The sequence below is a fragment of the Pseudorasbora parva genome, chromosome 12, assembly GCF_024679245.1.
Source record: "Pseudorasbora parva isolate DD20220531a chromosome 12, ASM2467924v1, whole genome shotgun sequence".
In the NCBI taxonomy this organism is placed as follows: Eukaryota; Metazoa; Chordata; class Actinopteri; order Cypriniformes; family Gobionidae; genus Pseudorasbora; species Pseudorasbora parva.
The window spans coordinates 43413541-43429344 of record NC_090183.1 but is presented as its reverse complement, the minus strand read 5'-3'; the positions used below and the strand labels follow the sequence as shown (position 1 = coordinate 43429344).

The 15804-nt window shown below is 39.1% G+C and overlaps 1 protein-coding gene across 2 annotated transcripts in view; it reads right to left on the bottom strand.

Moving 5' to 3' along the window:
* angpt4 (angiopoietin 4) overlaps nt 1-15804 on the bottom strand; it is an 89642-nt gene that overhangs the window by 28786 nt on the left and 45052 nt on the right. For both annotated transcript variants that reach the window (XM_067460421.1, XM_067460420.1), the window contains exons 5-6: nt 3422-3571; nt 2793-2914 (exon numbers count right to left, since the gene is read on the bottom strand). In XM_067460421.1, the coding sequence (XP_067316522.1) occupies nt 2793-2914; nt 3422-3571 (272 nt within the window). The remainder of the gene's footprint in view (nt 1-2792; nt 2915-3421; nt 3572-15804) is intronic.

The window sequence follows — 15804 nt, the reverse complement described above, 5'->3', positions numbered from 1 at the left end:
AATCACTCCCTGCTCTTGACTGAATAACATTTGTAGGTTTAATAAGAACACATTTCTTACTTGAATGCTGCTGTTACAGTAAATGCTCTGGTGAGGAGATAAACATGGCTGACTGTGTACAGCTCACTCAGGGCGGGGTCTGTGCTAATAGGGCGGAGTCCGTCAGCAGTTGTGGGCGGGGCCTGTGCAAAGTGACATCGTATTGCATAGAAACTGCAAACGGCTAATTCTGTGAGACTGCTAATGATTTATGGGGTTTCAAAAAGTAGGTGAATTTTTACCATTATAGCGTGGTTGTGTACACACACTCCTGACACATTTATGTTCAAACAGCATGTAAAAGTGAATTTTGCATAACAAGTCCCCTTCGAGTCAAAAGAGAAACCTTTTCAACCTCTTTCCAGATGTTTCTGAGAAATTCCTAAAGAGCGACAGGGATTCTACATTAGGATGGACATTTCTGAAATAATTAACGGTGTTCAGAACCATTCGAAACATTTTGGCCCTTTACCCATTCCTTGCCATTTGTACTACAGACATTAATTTGACCATAAAACATTTGCTTTGTTGAAAAGAAATGTACTATTATTTTTCGAATACCATAGCAAAATGGCTGGAATAACCTAGTAACCTAGTAAATGTGAAAATGTAGTTATTTATGCAGTTCCTTTTCATGTATACATGTACAGCTATCGATATAAGCGTTATACACATCAGCGTGTATGTAATAAGAGTGATATTTCCATTTTGAAATGCCCAACTATTGTTAGATTGTTACTCCAGCTGTTTGCTTGCTACTGTCTAGCGGATTGCAGTGTCATGTGAAATAAGTCTACTGAACTTTAGGCCTTTTGGAAATGGAGACAGAGATTTCCATCAGCTCTGAGCTGAGCTTTATGTAGATTCATGATCTAGTGTCTGGATCAGATGAGATAGCATGAATCGATCAAAACAAATTTACAGCCGTACAACGAGCCACTGCTACAAAAAATAGTTCCTGAGGAGCTCCGCAAAATCCTGCAGACTTCAATCTGTGAGTGATTTAGTGAGCAAGTGTGTGAATGCTGAAAAATAACACCGCCCGAGGGTTTGAGGACGAAAATAACTGGGAAGCAAAGCAAAACTTCATCGAGCCATGTAACTGGAGGCTTGCTTTGTTAAATTACAGTAGATATAGTCATTAAGCATGGTTTTGTTGCTAGTGGTTCTCCATGCTTATATGTTTATAAATTGTTCATGATTGATTACACAAATAGTTTTCGCACAATCGATTGGCAAGGACTGTTGAAATCCTTTGCCAGAGTTTGTAATGTGTACACAATGCTGAGCAATTGTTTGCAGCTATTATACTATGAAGCTGACCCTCGCTAAACCCGCATCAATTCTGGGAGCAATTATGAACACTTTCACTTGCACAGTTGTAAGTTGCCTTGGAAAGGTTGAAAACTCTCTGTTCTCACTCATATGAGCAAACATGAAATATTGAATAGCTCTGGCTTGTAGCGGTCCACTATAATTACATCTGATGCCCCCATGCAGCTAAAACATCCGTCGCAACACAGTTCATTTGGTTGTCAAAGTTGAATGACAACAAGTGTTATCTGGTTAATCTAGCGAGAGCCAAGTACAAAGCTTTCTGGGAAAACCCTTTGTCCAGCTCTGGAAGTGTGCAAAGGAAACTTGCCTGGGGTCTGCTTTGTGTGCTGTGCTTACTCAGTAGTTATTAAACATTACAAACAATCAATTAAGTGGCTGATTATTTCCCTTTACAAAACCTTTCCCCCTGCTGTGCTCTCAGAGCTGGCCGACTATGGGAAAATATTGGTCGGAGAACAACAAGAGAGACAAAAGTTGTGCGAGCGTGCAGTTGCAGATGCGATCCGACCCATAAAAATGACTCGCACTGGAAGATCTTATTGCTCTGTGATTGGTCTGAGTTGTAATGAGCACAATTACATAATGAAGTCCTCAGTTATGATTCATAAGAGCATCAGTTGTGTCTTTGATGTTTCTCCTATGACAATATCATGGGAGAAATTAAAAGCATTATAGAGTAGGAGTATAGAGCTATTTCGCCCTATAGAGAATTTGGTGAATTTCTTTCCATCTCAGTGCTGTTTGGGACCAACAATTGACATATATTGTTTAGGTTGAAACATTCGCATTTAAGGGGATATGGACTGCATGGTTTTATTGTTTTATAATGTTTCCTGTGGTGCACTTATAATGTTAGTATGATTTTTTTAGTAGGCATTTTTCCTACCCTGATTTTAGCCTCTGATCAGATTGCTCTGTTTAAAGGAACGTGTCTGCTGTGAGACTTCAGTGTGAATCACAGTCTAAATACCAGTTTTTTTTTTATCCTACTAAGAGAAACAATGTGAAGTTGAGTGTTTAGTCACTGGTTTGATTTACTGACACAAAGAACATCTGACTGTACATGAATCATTACATATCAGCAATCACTGGTCTCAGATCAGGCATTAGAATAACACATGTTGTGGCGTTACTGTATCGTAAAAGTCTGTTTGCAAAGTCTGCGGCGAAATTGTGATTGATTTCCCAAAGAATAATGCTCAACTGAGACATTCACATTGTTGAGAATAAAGATCCTTATCTCGTGCTCAAGGATAATTTGATTTCTCAGTTCATGACACCTGTAAACAATCTCTTTAACTTGACTAAAACATTAGCAGTTTTTAGTGTACATTGCTCTTGGACTTTATAAAAGATAAAAAGAAATAAGAGAAATAAACAAAGATTTTAACTAAACAGATTTTAAAAAGTCTTACCTGTTCTTGTCTCGAAGTTTTGAGATTTCTGAAATCTGCGTTAAGAGCTCCTTCTCCAGTTTGTTTGTTGACAATGAATTCTCTAATAACTGAATTGCAATTCTGGATGTCTGGTTTATAACCTTAAGATGGAATACAATAAAAAAATAATAGAAATGACAGAAATGTATGTTGTACATCAGTAACATGTTGGAAAATATTAGTACAATTTAAGACTGAATATATTTATTCAAATGCAATTTATTCCTGTAATCAAAGCTGTATTTTCAGCATCATTACTCCAGTCTTCAGTGTCACATGATCCTTCAGAAATCACTCGAATGTGCTGATTTGCTGCTCAAGAAACATTTCGGACTATTATCAATGTTGAAAACAGTTGTGCTGCTCCATATTTTTGTGGAAACCGAATTCTTTGATGATGAATATAAAGTTCAAAAGAACAGCCTTTATTTGAAACATAAAAATGTTGTAACATTATAAACGTCTTCACTGTCACTTTTGACTATTTTAATTTTGACCATCCTTGCTTAATACAAGTATTAATTTACACTACTCCAAACTTTTGAATGTTAGTTTTATTTAATGACACAGATAAAGTATGCATTCCTGCCTTTCTATGATGTGATTACCTTGGCCTCAACCACATTGAGTTTTCTGGTTTGCTCAGCGGTCTGGGTGAGCAGATTGGTGCCGATCTCCAGCATAGTGGCCGTCTGGTTATGGACAGCATCAGCTTGAATATGCACCATCCCCGTCTTCTGCTGGATGTAGTTTTCTAACTGTTGGGCAAAGGAAAGAAAATTATGATGTTGCATTTTGCTTAAAGAAAAGTTTTGAATGACCCTCAAAGCACAAAACATGTCAGAAGTTCTTGACAGAAGGAGGAGAATGAGATTTGTTGCATATATTCACTGTATCAAGAGTATTTTCAGTCTCATTGACTTTATTTGCATATACAGTTGTGGTCAGAATTATTGGCACCCCTGGTAAATATAAGGACCTATTATAAAATTCGACGTTAGGCGCGATGGAGGTGTTTTTTGCTAGTTTCAGCCCGATGCAGTTAGCATTTTCACATCCAGTGCCACATTGTTTAAATAGTAGGGGTGACCCCTAATAGTCGGAGATTCGATGCATCTATATGCAGGACCGGATTCGACCACTGATCTCATGGTCGAATCTTTGCGGGTGTTATGAAACGAGGATCATTCCATTTTAGGCAATATGGTGTTAATTTTACTCAATTTTACTCAATTTTAGTGTTATAGACGTGTCACGGCGCTGAGCGATCGCCCCTTTAAGGGCACTGAGCTTTGCACCAGACGTGCCACGCGTTTAAAATCCGAACACACATACACCAACGGCGGCATTCGACGCCTGTCCGCGGCGATTAAATGTATATTTCCCTCAAATCGTGAATGTACATACTAATTACACCCTGTGCTACAAGATACACTCATCGTGCAGCTCTTCTGTCAGAAGTCGATTCAAAATTGAGCTTGCGCGTACATAATGTTCACGTCTGCCTGGTGTGAGATACCTGAGACACAGCGCTGAGCTTCAGTCCGGTGTGCGACCCCCTTTAGGCACAATCGGCTTAAGAACGTGCATATAAACGCACTCAAAGTAGCCTAGTTTTGATCACTTTATTAAAATTGGTGGCTGTGTGCCGTTTGTAAAGTAAAATAAAAATATTCTTAGCCTCCTGCTGACTAGTGTCCTGCCCTTTCCAACCCGTTTATATAGTTTATTTTTTCCGGTCTATGGTTTACACACACATAGATGATTCGACTATCGGTTGGCCATAGAGAGATTAGAAAATTCTGATTTAGTAAATCCTTCGTCGGGGACACCCCTATTAAATAGCAAATGGACTCGTCCCCATTCCATTAGTCCTTAAGAGACAAGGTACAACCATTTTGGACCATCCGCCTGGCACGGCCATCGTTTTTTCCCGTTGTTAGCAAAAGTGTATTAAGACACGCCCTAAGTGCACCTGATTGTTACATTATAGCCCAAAATCTGTATTGTTTATTCTTTTGATCTTCTTTTCCCCCAATTTTTTATTTTGATGTTTGTTTCAGATCATTGTCCTGATGGAAGATTCAACTACTGCCCATTATAAAATTTCTAACAGAGGCTGTCAGGTTTAGATTTTCTATCTGTTGGCATTTGCTAGAATCCATGACACCATGTACAAGATGTCCAGGACCTCCAGCTAAAAAATAGGCCCATAACATTAAAGATCCAGTGGGGTATGTAACTGTGGGCACGGGGTACTTTTTATCCTTGTGTGTGTAACGGAGGCCAGCTAGTAGTTGGTGTGCAAGTAGACCTCACTCCTCTGACCTCAAGAGATGCTCAAGAGACTGACACAGGAGGTTGTAGCCTCCTTGTTAGAGCGTCCGACTCTCATGCCGGCAGCCCTGGGTTCGAGTCCCGCTTGGAGTGGGCTGTTCAAACCGAAGGGGTTACATGTGCACCATCTGGTGGGTTTGCTGCCAAAACATTTTTTGTGTGTGTCATCTGACACTGAATCTGCTGGAGTTTGTTTTGGAATGAGCGAGGAGGATTTTTCTTGAAACCCTCCCAAACAACATGTGGTGATGTAGGGGTTGTTTGATCATTTATTTTATTCTGACCCCAAGACTCAACTAATCTCTGCAATTCTGATCCTTGGAGAGTCTTTGTCCACTCTCCTGCTCTCGTGCATTAAGACCATATATACACACACGTCCTCTTCCAGGCAGATTCAGATCATCTTTAGTTGATTTGAACTTCCTAATTATGATGGGGATTTCCAATGCTTTAGCTATTTTCATACAGCCACTTTCTATTTTGTGAAGCTCAACAATCAGAACTATATTCTTTGGTTTTACTCATTGTGATGAATGATTAGGGGAATTTGGCCTTTGTGTTTCCTTAAATTTATACTCCTGTGGAACAGGAAGTCATAGCTGGACAAATTCACGCTCCTAGTCACCCTGGTGTGCTAAAAATGTAAATATTAATGGGAATATAGACATGTATTACTAAATTCTATTAAAATTCTAGGGTTGCCAATAATTGTAGCCAACATGTTTTGGAGAAAAGCATTTATTTCATAATGTGATTTTCACCAACTTTCAATTCTTTTACTTCAATGTGCACATTTTGGGAATGAAAGATCAAAAGGATAAACAATGCAGATTTATTTTACAGCCATCTTTGATCACATTTACCAGGGCTGCCAATAATTTTGACCAGAACTGTAACTATATACAGTAGTTCCATTTGTCATTTCATGTTTCAGACGGGTCGAGGAAATATCTCGACATTATTATCTCTATATTTGTATTAATATTAATATCTCAATATTTTCTTTTACGAGGGCCCCTTTTGTGGCTGTGACGTGTCCTCGATGCACTCAACAGTGTGGACTCAAAGCTGGACAGTTTATCAAACACAGGGTTTTTTCCCTGGCCAGTGGGTTTTAATTCCTCAGGGAGAAGACCCAGTGCCAGGCAAAGGTGCGGTATAGTGACCCTCTTAGTCCCAAAAGACTCTGAGCTCCGCAAAAATAAATATGGCATCACCAAGACCACAAGACCCCTGAGAGAAGGACTAATGAAGGATAATTTTACCACAATGGAAATAAACAGGTTAAACCCTGAGGGAAAGGCATGTGCTTTATGTGGTCTGTCAGAATAAAGATGTAGAGACTGTCTGTTAGAAATAAATAATAGTGATATTTCAATTTCTTCAAAGCACACTCAATGTCCCGGCATTTACACTTCTGTTTATTATAGTCATAATTAAGACATGATGGTTGGTTTACAAAAATTAATTAACGTAAACAAGAATGCAAAAGGTTGGGGTTTGTTCTGTTGCTGTTGACTCCCCAAAGACACAGTTTGCCCTGACCGATTAATTGACCCGAGCTTCCTGCCTTGGATTAAAATCACATAGGACGAGTCCAGCTTGGGAACGCTGATCTGGATTCAGTTGGATCGGCTTTAGAAGCATTAACCAAAACCAGATGTTTCATCTCAGTTTGACTGGAGCTTCCTGTGATGTACTGTAAGCCACCAGCAATGTGAAGGTAAAGCACTTCAGAGCTGCTTACTGCTGACTAGCGTTTGAGTCACAGCAATCTACATACAGTCCCGACACGGACGATCATTCATATGCACCGCAGATGTTTACAAGAGATCACTTCAGAGAGACTGTGTTGGGTTGTTTGCTTCACAAAGATTCATGCAGATTACATCATTTTCAAAAACATAGCAGCGTGAATTCCAGTAAGTGTTTCGTGATGGCCTCACAATGACAATGAATCATGGTTTTGTTTTAAAACGAGTTACTATTTTGTCATTTAGCTGACAAAGTGATTTACAGTACACTTACAGAGCAACCTGGGGTTAAGTGTTTTGCTCAAGGGAACATTGGTAATAGTTCATGGATTAACCTTTGTGGGGTTTGAACCGATAACTTTTCTGTTAACAGCCCATATTTTTAGCCACTAGAATTATTATAAGTTACATGAGGACAAATACTGAATTACAAGGCTTGAAAAAAAAAAGTATCATAGTTTAGTATTACACACAAATCAATATTGATTTTAAATGTAACTTTACCTTCAAAATATTAAGCAGCACAAATGTTTTAGCACAATTCTATCTATCTATCTAGATTTTATTGTGCTAAAATGGTAAACAATTTTGATATATATTAAATATATATAATTAATATATCCTATACATGTACTGTATATGATTTTATTGTGCTAATTTTGTGCTTCAGAAACATGTCTTTTTATCAATGTTGAAAATAGCTGTGCTGTTTAATATTTTGGTGGCAACTCAAATTTAAAAAAACAAAAACAAAGATAAAAAGCTAACATAAAAAACTGAGAAATACAAAGGATTGTCTTATGATATTACATGCCGTAATATATTATAATGATTCATACAGACAGAATCATTTAAAAATAACTGCATAAATTCCAGGATTTATTCACAGCCTCTTATAATGGAAATAAGTCGTTATTTTTTACGGTTTTGGCATTTTGGTGATTTACAGTACACCAATAAATAAATGTAAAATTATTATTACATTATTAAATAATTGAATGAATAATGATTCCATCAATATCTGTTTCATAAGGAAAATAAACATTCTTCCGAATCTGCTCACCAACAGAATAAGAGACGCCGCACTCTTAGGTCAACATGAAATCAAAATAAACTCTATATTTACGTTCTTAAACATGTCCCTGGTCTTTTTGCGCAAGATTCATTAGCGTACATTATTCTAAAAGAAAAAACTGTTTGTCTTCATAATCTTTCATCAAACTGTAATAACTTGCTCTGCCTCTGAAACGACTTTCTTTTTCGGGTGACGTCAAAGTTCAGGTCTGCATCACTTTTGACGATGTAATCCATTCCCAAGTCTTTTATTACATTTGTTATCATTATTGTAACAATTGACATCCACTGCAGGCGAGCTTCAGAACCCAAGTGCCAAGTGCAGTCTCTTTATTAAACTTAAAATCATAAACATAAAACAAAAACTTGACATGGTATGGCATGGCATAAACCTCACCAACACAGCAGATTACCCATTCAGTATCAGACAAAAGCTGTGTCTCATTTCGTTTAATTTCGAAGGCTGCGTCCTCCGGAGGACACGTCCTGTGTAGGATGCAGTATACGGAGTGTCCTCAATCAGAATTAAACGAGACGTCCTTTGTAGGACAGGGTTAGGGTTACGGTTAGCTAACCCTAACAAAGGCAGGACGTATCACGTAGCTAAGACAACACGTTCAGCCTCGTTGCGCTCTCACGGCAGTTATATGAATGAAAATTATTTATAACTTGAAAATGACTAGGAAATATTTCTTGCCTTGACAGCAATGTACTGTTCTTAACATTTAAAACGCACGTAACACTTGTAATCCTGTTTTCCACAACTATCTGTTTGAGCTTAAAAAAGCTTAAAAAACAAACAGCTTAAAAAACAAACAAGCTTAAACTACTTACATTTAAACACCACATCTAAGCTTGTATATTTCTCTGGCGGTGCCGCGGTGGTGCCATTTTTTGTCAAAATAATGACGGTTGATAACGGCAACGCAAAGATTTGTAGATTATCTGCAGAGGTGAAGGATACACCTCATGCACACTCCGAAATCCTGTGAAAGAAGGCCACATTCGAAGGTCACATTTGGAGTATCCTACTCACTTTTTTTTTTAAATGAGACAGCCTTATGACGTATGCAGCCTTCGAATGCGACCTCCGGAGGACGCAGCCTTCCAAAATGAGACAACACACGGCAAACATGAGGGCTTAAATACAAAAGGGCTATTGACAAGACAAGGGACACCTGTGAACAATGATGAACCAATAAACCAATGACAACATGATGACACAGGAACACAAGACAAGGGAGCACATGACTGGCTCAATGAGAGTCACATGACAAGACCAGGAAATACATGACACAACAGAAAGCATCCCTGCGACCCAATTCGCATACTTTCCCATTAGGGGTGTCCATGGTTAACCGATTAACCGATTAACCGTTAAAAATTGCGTAACCGAGTGAAACATTTTGCTCGGTTAAGTGGCGTCAATGACGTGCTTTGAATTTAGTTGTAATATATTTTTGCACCAATAGAGACCACCAGAGCGCTCCCAGACATTTGTGATATCCACAAGAAGAAGTCATGACCAGCTTAGTTTCTAACATGAAGCAGGCAAAGAAAAGTAGAGTGTGGGAGCACTTTAAAATTGAGAGTGACGGGGCAAAATGTAAGTATTGCAATGCAGTGCTTACCGCATTTTTCAGGCTATAAGTCGCTCCGGAGTATAGGTCGCATCAGTCAAAAAATGCGCCATGAAGAGGAAAATAACATAAGTCACACTGGACTATAAGTCGCATTAGGGCAGAAGCAGAGCGGGAGCCGCGCGCGCTGTGCATAACGGATCAGAAGAAAGAAAGTTTGAAGTGAGAAACTTGTGAGGGACTAGCGAAAAGCAGACGTTACTTTAACTGTAATGAAAAAAACAAAAAAAGCTAATCGCGGACTGAAAGCAAGATGGCCAGAGCTGAAGGAACGAGTCCACAGATGCTTGAACTCTCTGCCGGGAGAGGCTCAGCCGCGCGAATCAAACGCTGTGTGAATCATTCTCGGCTGTATATTTTACTACATGCCCTAATCCTGCAGGCGCCCTCGCGGCCACTAGCATTGCTCGTGAACTGGAGCGCGCATCTCATCCTAATTTAACGAAACTCAGCATAGACCTCACAGACATGAAATATATCTTAAGAAAGCTTGAAATGTCTTTTAACAATTTAAAACGAAAAGAAATAGGCTACTCTCTGATTAGGTAATCCATGATGTGAATTTCTCTCTATAGGCGCGTTCACTACCGAGATGGCGGTCGTCAAATTAATAAACTAAAAATAATAACCCTGACACACACTATGGTTAACCGAGTATTAACCGCTAAGGGCATCGGTTAACGGTTAATGAAAAACTTGAAAACGTGCAGCCCTACTTTCCATACGAAATAGTATTCGAAAATAGAATTAGTATGTCCCAAATCGTAGTATGTTGAAAAGAGTATTCCAAAGATACCCGGATGGTTTACTATTTCCGATCGATTGAGTACGGATCGATGCGCATTCTTAACGGCTGATATTGCCCACAACCCATTGCGAGTTGGACGAGGATTCGATTAGAACTACAAACGTGGATAAAAAGTGTTAAAAAACTACAAACATGGCGGGTATGAGAGTCAGGCAGTTAAGTAGAGAAGTTTAGATAAAGGGGCTTGAGTGACCAACTATCAGTATTTAACCTGACGAAAAGATATTTATCCAGTGTTGTCCACATTATATTTCACATGCAGCTGCATTTTGGCCATTCACTTTTAAAAGCATCATTATTGTTAAACTGCAAACACACGAGGAGGGTCTCTGCATTAAAGACACACACATTGGAGATCAACGTGCGGCTACATTTCTCTCCGATACGGTAGGAAATGAAACTGAATGTGGGGGATTTGAACTGTGACGAATCTGACGATGATTGACAGGGCAGTTTAACGGTGACGGGATGAACTAAGTGACAGAGTCCGTTAAAGATGACGAAGCAGTATGTCCTGAAGCTTGCATACTTTTCTGCTACACACAAGTATCTACTTTTTGTTCACAAAAAGAGTACACACTTTTAGGACGTAGTATAAGTAGGCGAATTGGGACGCAGCACATGACTGTGAGCAAAGCAAACTCAAAAACATGAACATGAAACATAAACAAAACAGTGAATGCTGTTTTCTAAACCAGAGAACCACTCTGAACTCTCAATCTGTACCACCAGAACATCTCAGAAATAGAGAACGACAGAGAGATTACTTTATTAACCCTGTCATTAAAGCAGTAGCAAAGCAAACATCCGCGCATGTAGATCTCTCCCTGCAGGACGTCTGCACCTCCACATCGACTAAATCTCCTCTAATCCAGACTCCATCTCTGGGGTCCGCTGCCATCTCTGACCCTTCATCCACCGCACACCACGAAAAACTCACCAAACTCCAAAACAATCAGCAGATTCCTTCCACCTTCCTTCCGTCTATTTCTGGCCTAGCACGACGTTTCGTTTTTTTTCTTTTTCATCCTGCAGGGCTCTTTCTCTAGACACACTTAGCAAAGCCGCAGAATTTGTTTATGGCTGGCTGGTGGAATGCAGTGGATTATTGTAAGGTATTCATTTCCTAACGAGGATTATTGAGCATAACAGACAGGAGGATTCTCAAATCTCCTTCTAAACAGAGATATGCTAAGAATAATGTTTGGTTAAAACTAATGGACCATACAAATTTGCTGTATATGTTCGAAAGATACGGTAGAAATGCTCAAAAGTCAAGATGTGTTTAAAAGTAAGAAATGTATATTTCTAAATAGGTTAGTTCAGAGAAAAACCAGAATTCACTACTATCTTTACTACACAATGCAAGTGAATGGCCACTTCAAAAAGTGAATGACAAATTATAAAAAAAGCATCATATCATTAGTCCATACACTCAGAAAAAGGGAACAAAAGCTGTCACTGGGGTGGGACCCTTTCAAATGCTACACCTTTGTACCTTTGTGCATATTAGAACCTCAAGGAAGGGTACGACGGGGCTAAAGGCTCTAAAGTGTTTTTTTTATTTTTTTTTTTACTTTATTCTCATTTAAACCACTAGATGGCCAAAAAGTATACATTTTAGTACCTAAATGTTGCATATTAGAACCTTTTTGCTTTTGCAATTTTTTTTATCTGAGAGTGTATGATGTGTGCACTATATTTCCGGTTTTCTGAAGTCATGCGACAGCTTTGTGTGTGGAACATTTTGCTTGACAACTGTGGTCACCCTTTACTTTCACCAGTTGAACATTGTGCTATAAATTTCTCCTTTTTCGAGACATGCGGGTTTGGAACGACATGAGGGTAAGTAAATGATGACATAATGTCCATTTTTGGGAGAACTATCCCTTTCATGTAACTGTAACAGACTAAAACAACACAAATACACAGTCAATGTTTAGCCTTTTTAACACATTTGATTGTGTTCTCATCAAACGATCTTGGAATCGGAGATTTACCGCATGGTTACACGGCAAGAAAGCGGTCTACAGTGTAGACAACCTCATGAATTATAATGGGAATGTTCTAGTTTTATTGTGTCATGTTTCTCGCTGTCATTATAAACAGGGTTTAAGCCTGTCAGAGATAGACTGAATTGCACGTCGATCAGATTTTAGTAGCTGTGAAATAAAGGCCGATAAGGAACTTGAGCTGCATTTTTCCTGTCAGGATTTGCTTGGACATCCACTACTACATAAGCACAGAAAGCCAAAAGATTGTTTTTTAATTTAAAAGATTGTAAAAATGATAAATTATGTGGAGATACTGACATGTTTCTAATCACCGAGCTGTGAAGAAGTGTTGGCTCTAGGTCAGTATTTTGCTCAGGAAGTCAGGAATTCATCAAATACTGACCACAGTGTCAATCACAATGTTACTATTACACTCAAGTCCAAATGTTAATTTAGTCTATGAGTCAGTAAAAAAACAAAAAAAAAAAACAGTGACTAAACACTCAACTTCACATTGTTTCTCTTAGTAGGATGAAAATAATCTGTTATTTACTGTGATTAAATTATAAATAGAAAGCGATCTAAGAACACTCCTTTACAATCAGCGCGAGTTTATCAGTGACTGAGTTCTGGACTCTCACCAAAACTCCTGTTATAATCAACAAATCTCTAATTTTCATTGTGTTTGCACTGTTAGTTATGATGAAAGCATTCATGAGAGAGCAGAAATCGAGTCACAATGACGAGATCACGGCATTCATGAGCTCAACATGTCTGTGATCGGCTACAATGATCATCACTGCAACCTTTTGATGTAAAAATCATACTAACATTATAAGTGCACCACAGGAAACATCATAAAACAATAACACATTGCAGTTCATGACCCCTTTAAAACTTGTTTTCATAAAATGTATCTGTGTTATAGCTAGATGTTTGCATAGTCCAAATCCAAAGATATGTGATGTTGCTTGAGTGCCACAGTGAAGTTTAATACATAGGCTACGAGTCAATTATTTTTACTGTCTTTAGCTTTATTCATTTTGGCAGAGGTTTTCAAAAAGGAAGAGCCTTTGTTCACCCTTAACTGTAGTGCATACTGTTCACTTTAGTGCTTTTAGGGGTCACCGCACCAGATTTGACAACAAATCATGTCAAATTAGGTCTGACAGGGTAGAAGACCTGCAGAGGGAAACTGTTTTTCTTTGTGAGGGTGAACGGGAATGTGTATCTTGATTATTTTCATCTTTTACATAATAATAGTGATACTGATCTTCTGTATGCATTTTAGCAGGATATTCGGTGGAACGCGGCTTTGACAGGCCGTGTAGAGAAAAGTGCCGGTTCTGTCTAGGGTCCTTCTGGAATCTTTCCATAAAATCTGTGTGGTCTATACAAGAAGGGTTTTCCACCCCTATAAAAAAAAGAAGTAAACTTTATACTGTCTGTTTTGACAAGCTGAAAACCCAGATCAAGCACAAGTGGTCAAGACTTTGTCTTCAGCTGTGATGTTATACATATTGGAGAGCTATAGGTTAACTGCTTTTGCAGTAGATCTATGCACAGTATGCAAATTAGAATTAAACGCATACTGCACAGGCCACATTTAGTATGTAATGCAAAATGCAGTATTTAAAGGTGACCTATGAAGTACTTTTGCAGTAAAAGTTCCAAAAACCACTAGGCCAGTGTTATATATTTTGTTCAGTTGAGTACTTACAATATCCCAAATGTTTCCAACTATTTGTAAATTAGAAATTTGAGAAAATTGCTATTTTAACCAATGGACGTCTGAAGGAGTCGTATCTGCGTTACCCTCGGTTTCGGGTTTTATTCTGCAGAAGCGCTTTACTCTTAGCAGTGTGAACATGCCACAGCAGCCGCTGAGCAATCGCACAGAGTAATGTCAGAACATCATTTTAAACACACTTAAATGTATATAATATAATAAACAGGGCTGCGTTACCTCACACTCATGACCGGAAAAGCGGAAATGGCGCCAGCGACTGAGGCATAATAAAAGACCACTTGTCCCAAGATGCTGCGCTCAAACTTGCCGTCATCAAACTACGCCTTTGTTATAGGCGAACTCTAGCGGATGGAAAAGTTACATAGTGTAGCTTTAACAAAATGCAATGTCCAAAAATAAATGAAAATGTTATGAATCAAATTCATTTAATTAATAAATGAAATCAAATAATTTTAGCTTGTGGAATCTAGTTATCATCTTTAAAATAAAAAATCATCTTTGCATTTTATTAACATTTTACGTAAAAACTTTTGAAAACCCAATCAAATAACTCAAATACTAATACTAACACATTGCATTGCGGGATGCAGTATATTTTGCCAAATTCAATTCAGACATTCCATAAAATATAGTATACATACTTCAGACACCATACGAGTGGCGTGTAATAATATGTAACCGTTAAAAAAATCGGATGATAATCGGATGAGAAAGATGATAAGGATGATTATTGGAAGCCTTTCACTGAATTAAGGGATAATCCATGACTAGCTGTGCATTAAGTAAGAAATAATTAATGATTGTCAATATCACCCAGTAGCCCAAGACTGGTTTCCCGCTGAAGCTAAGCAGGGCTGAGCCTGGTAAGCAACCTGGATGGGAGACCAAAACCAGGAGCTGCTGGTAGAGGTGTTAGTGAGGCCAGCAGGGGGCGCTCACCCTGGGGTCTGTGTGGTTCCTAACGCCCCAGTATAGAGATGGAGACACTTTACTGTAACAAGTACCGCCCATTGGATAAATTGTTAAACCGAGGTCCTGACTCTTGTGATCGTGGTGCTGAGGAGTTCGGGCAGTGCGGAAGAGGGAAGACTGTCCACCGAGGACTGTCCAATACCAATCGCATGGTACCATGAGGAAGAGCTCCTCGAGCTGCAGTGTTTCCAGGAACCGGACCAAGAATTTTTTTTTTCCCTCTCTCCACTCTTGATTCTGTGTTGCTCCTTGTGCTTCCGTCTCCTTTTCTCGTCTTGTCTGTCCTTATCCCCAGACGCTGCGGCCGCCGAGACTGGCCCCGGGGGGCGACGGGGGTATGTGACAAGGAGGGCAGACGAAAGCCGTGAGAGAGCGGTGCGAGGACGGTGTGTGATTTGATGATGAGTGCCAGCTGAGCGTCACACCGGTCTCGGATCTCTCACGGAGGAGCGATGAAAGCATTAAAGGGTTAGTTCACCCAAAAATTTAAATTCTCTCATAAATCACTTACCCTCATGTTGTTCGACACCCATAAGACCTCCGTTCATCTTCAGACACAGATGAAGATATTAGTGTTGAAATCCGATGGCTCAGAAAGGCCTTCATTGACACCAATGTCATTTCCTCTCTCAAGACACATAAAGGCACTAAAGACGTCGATA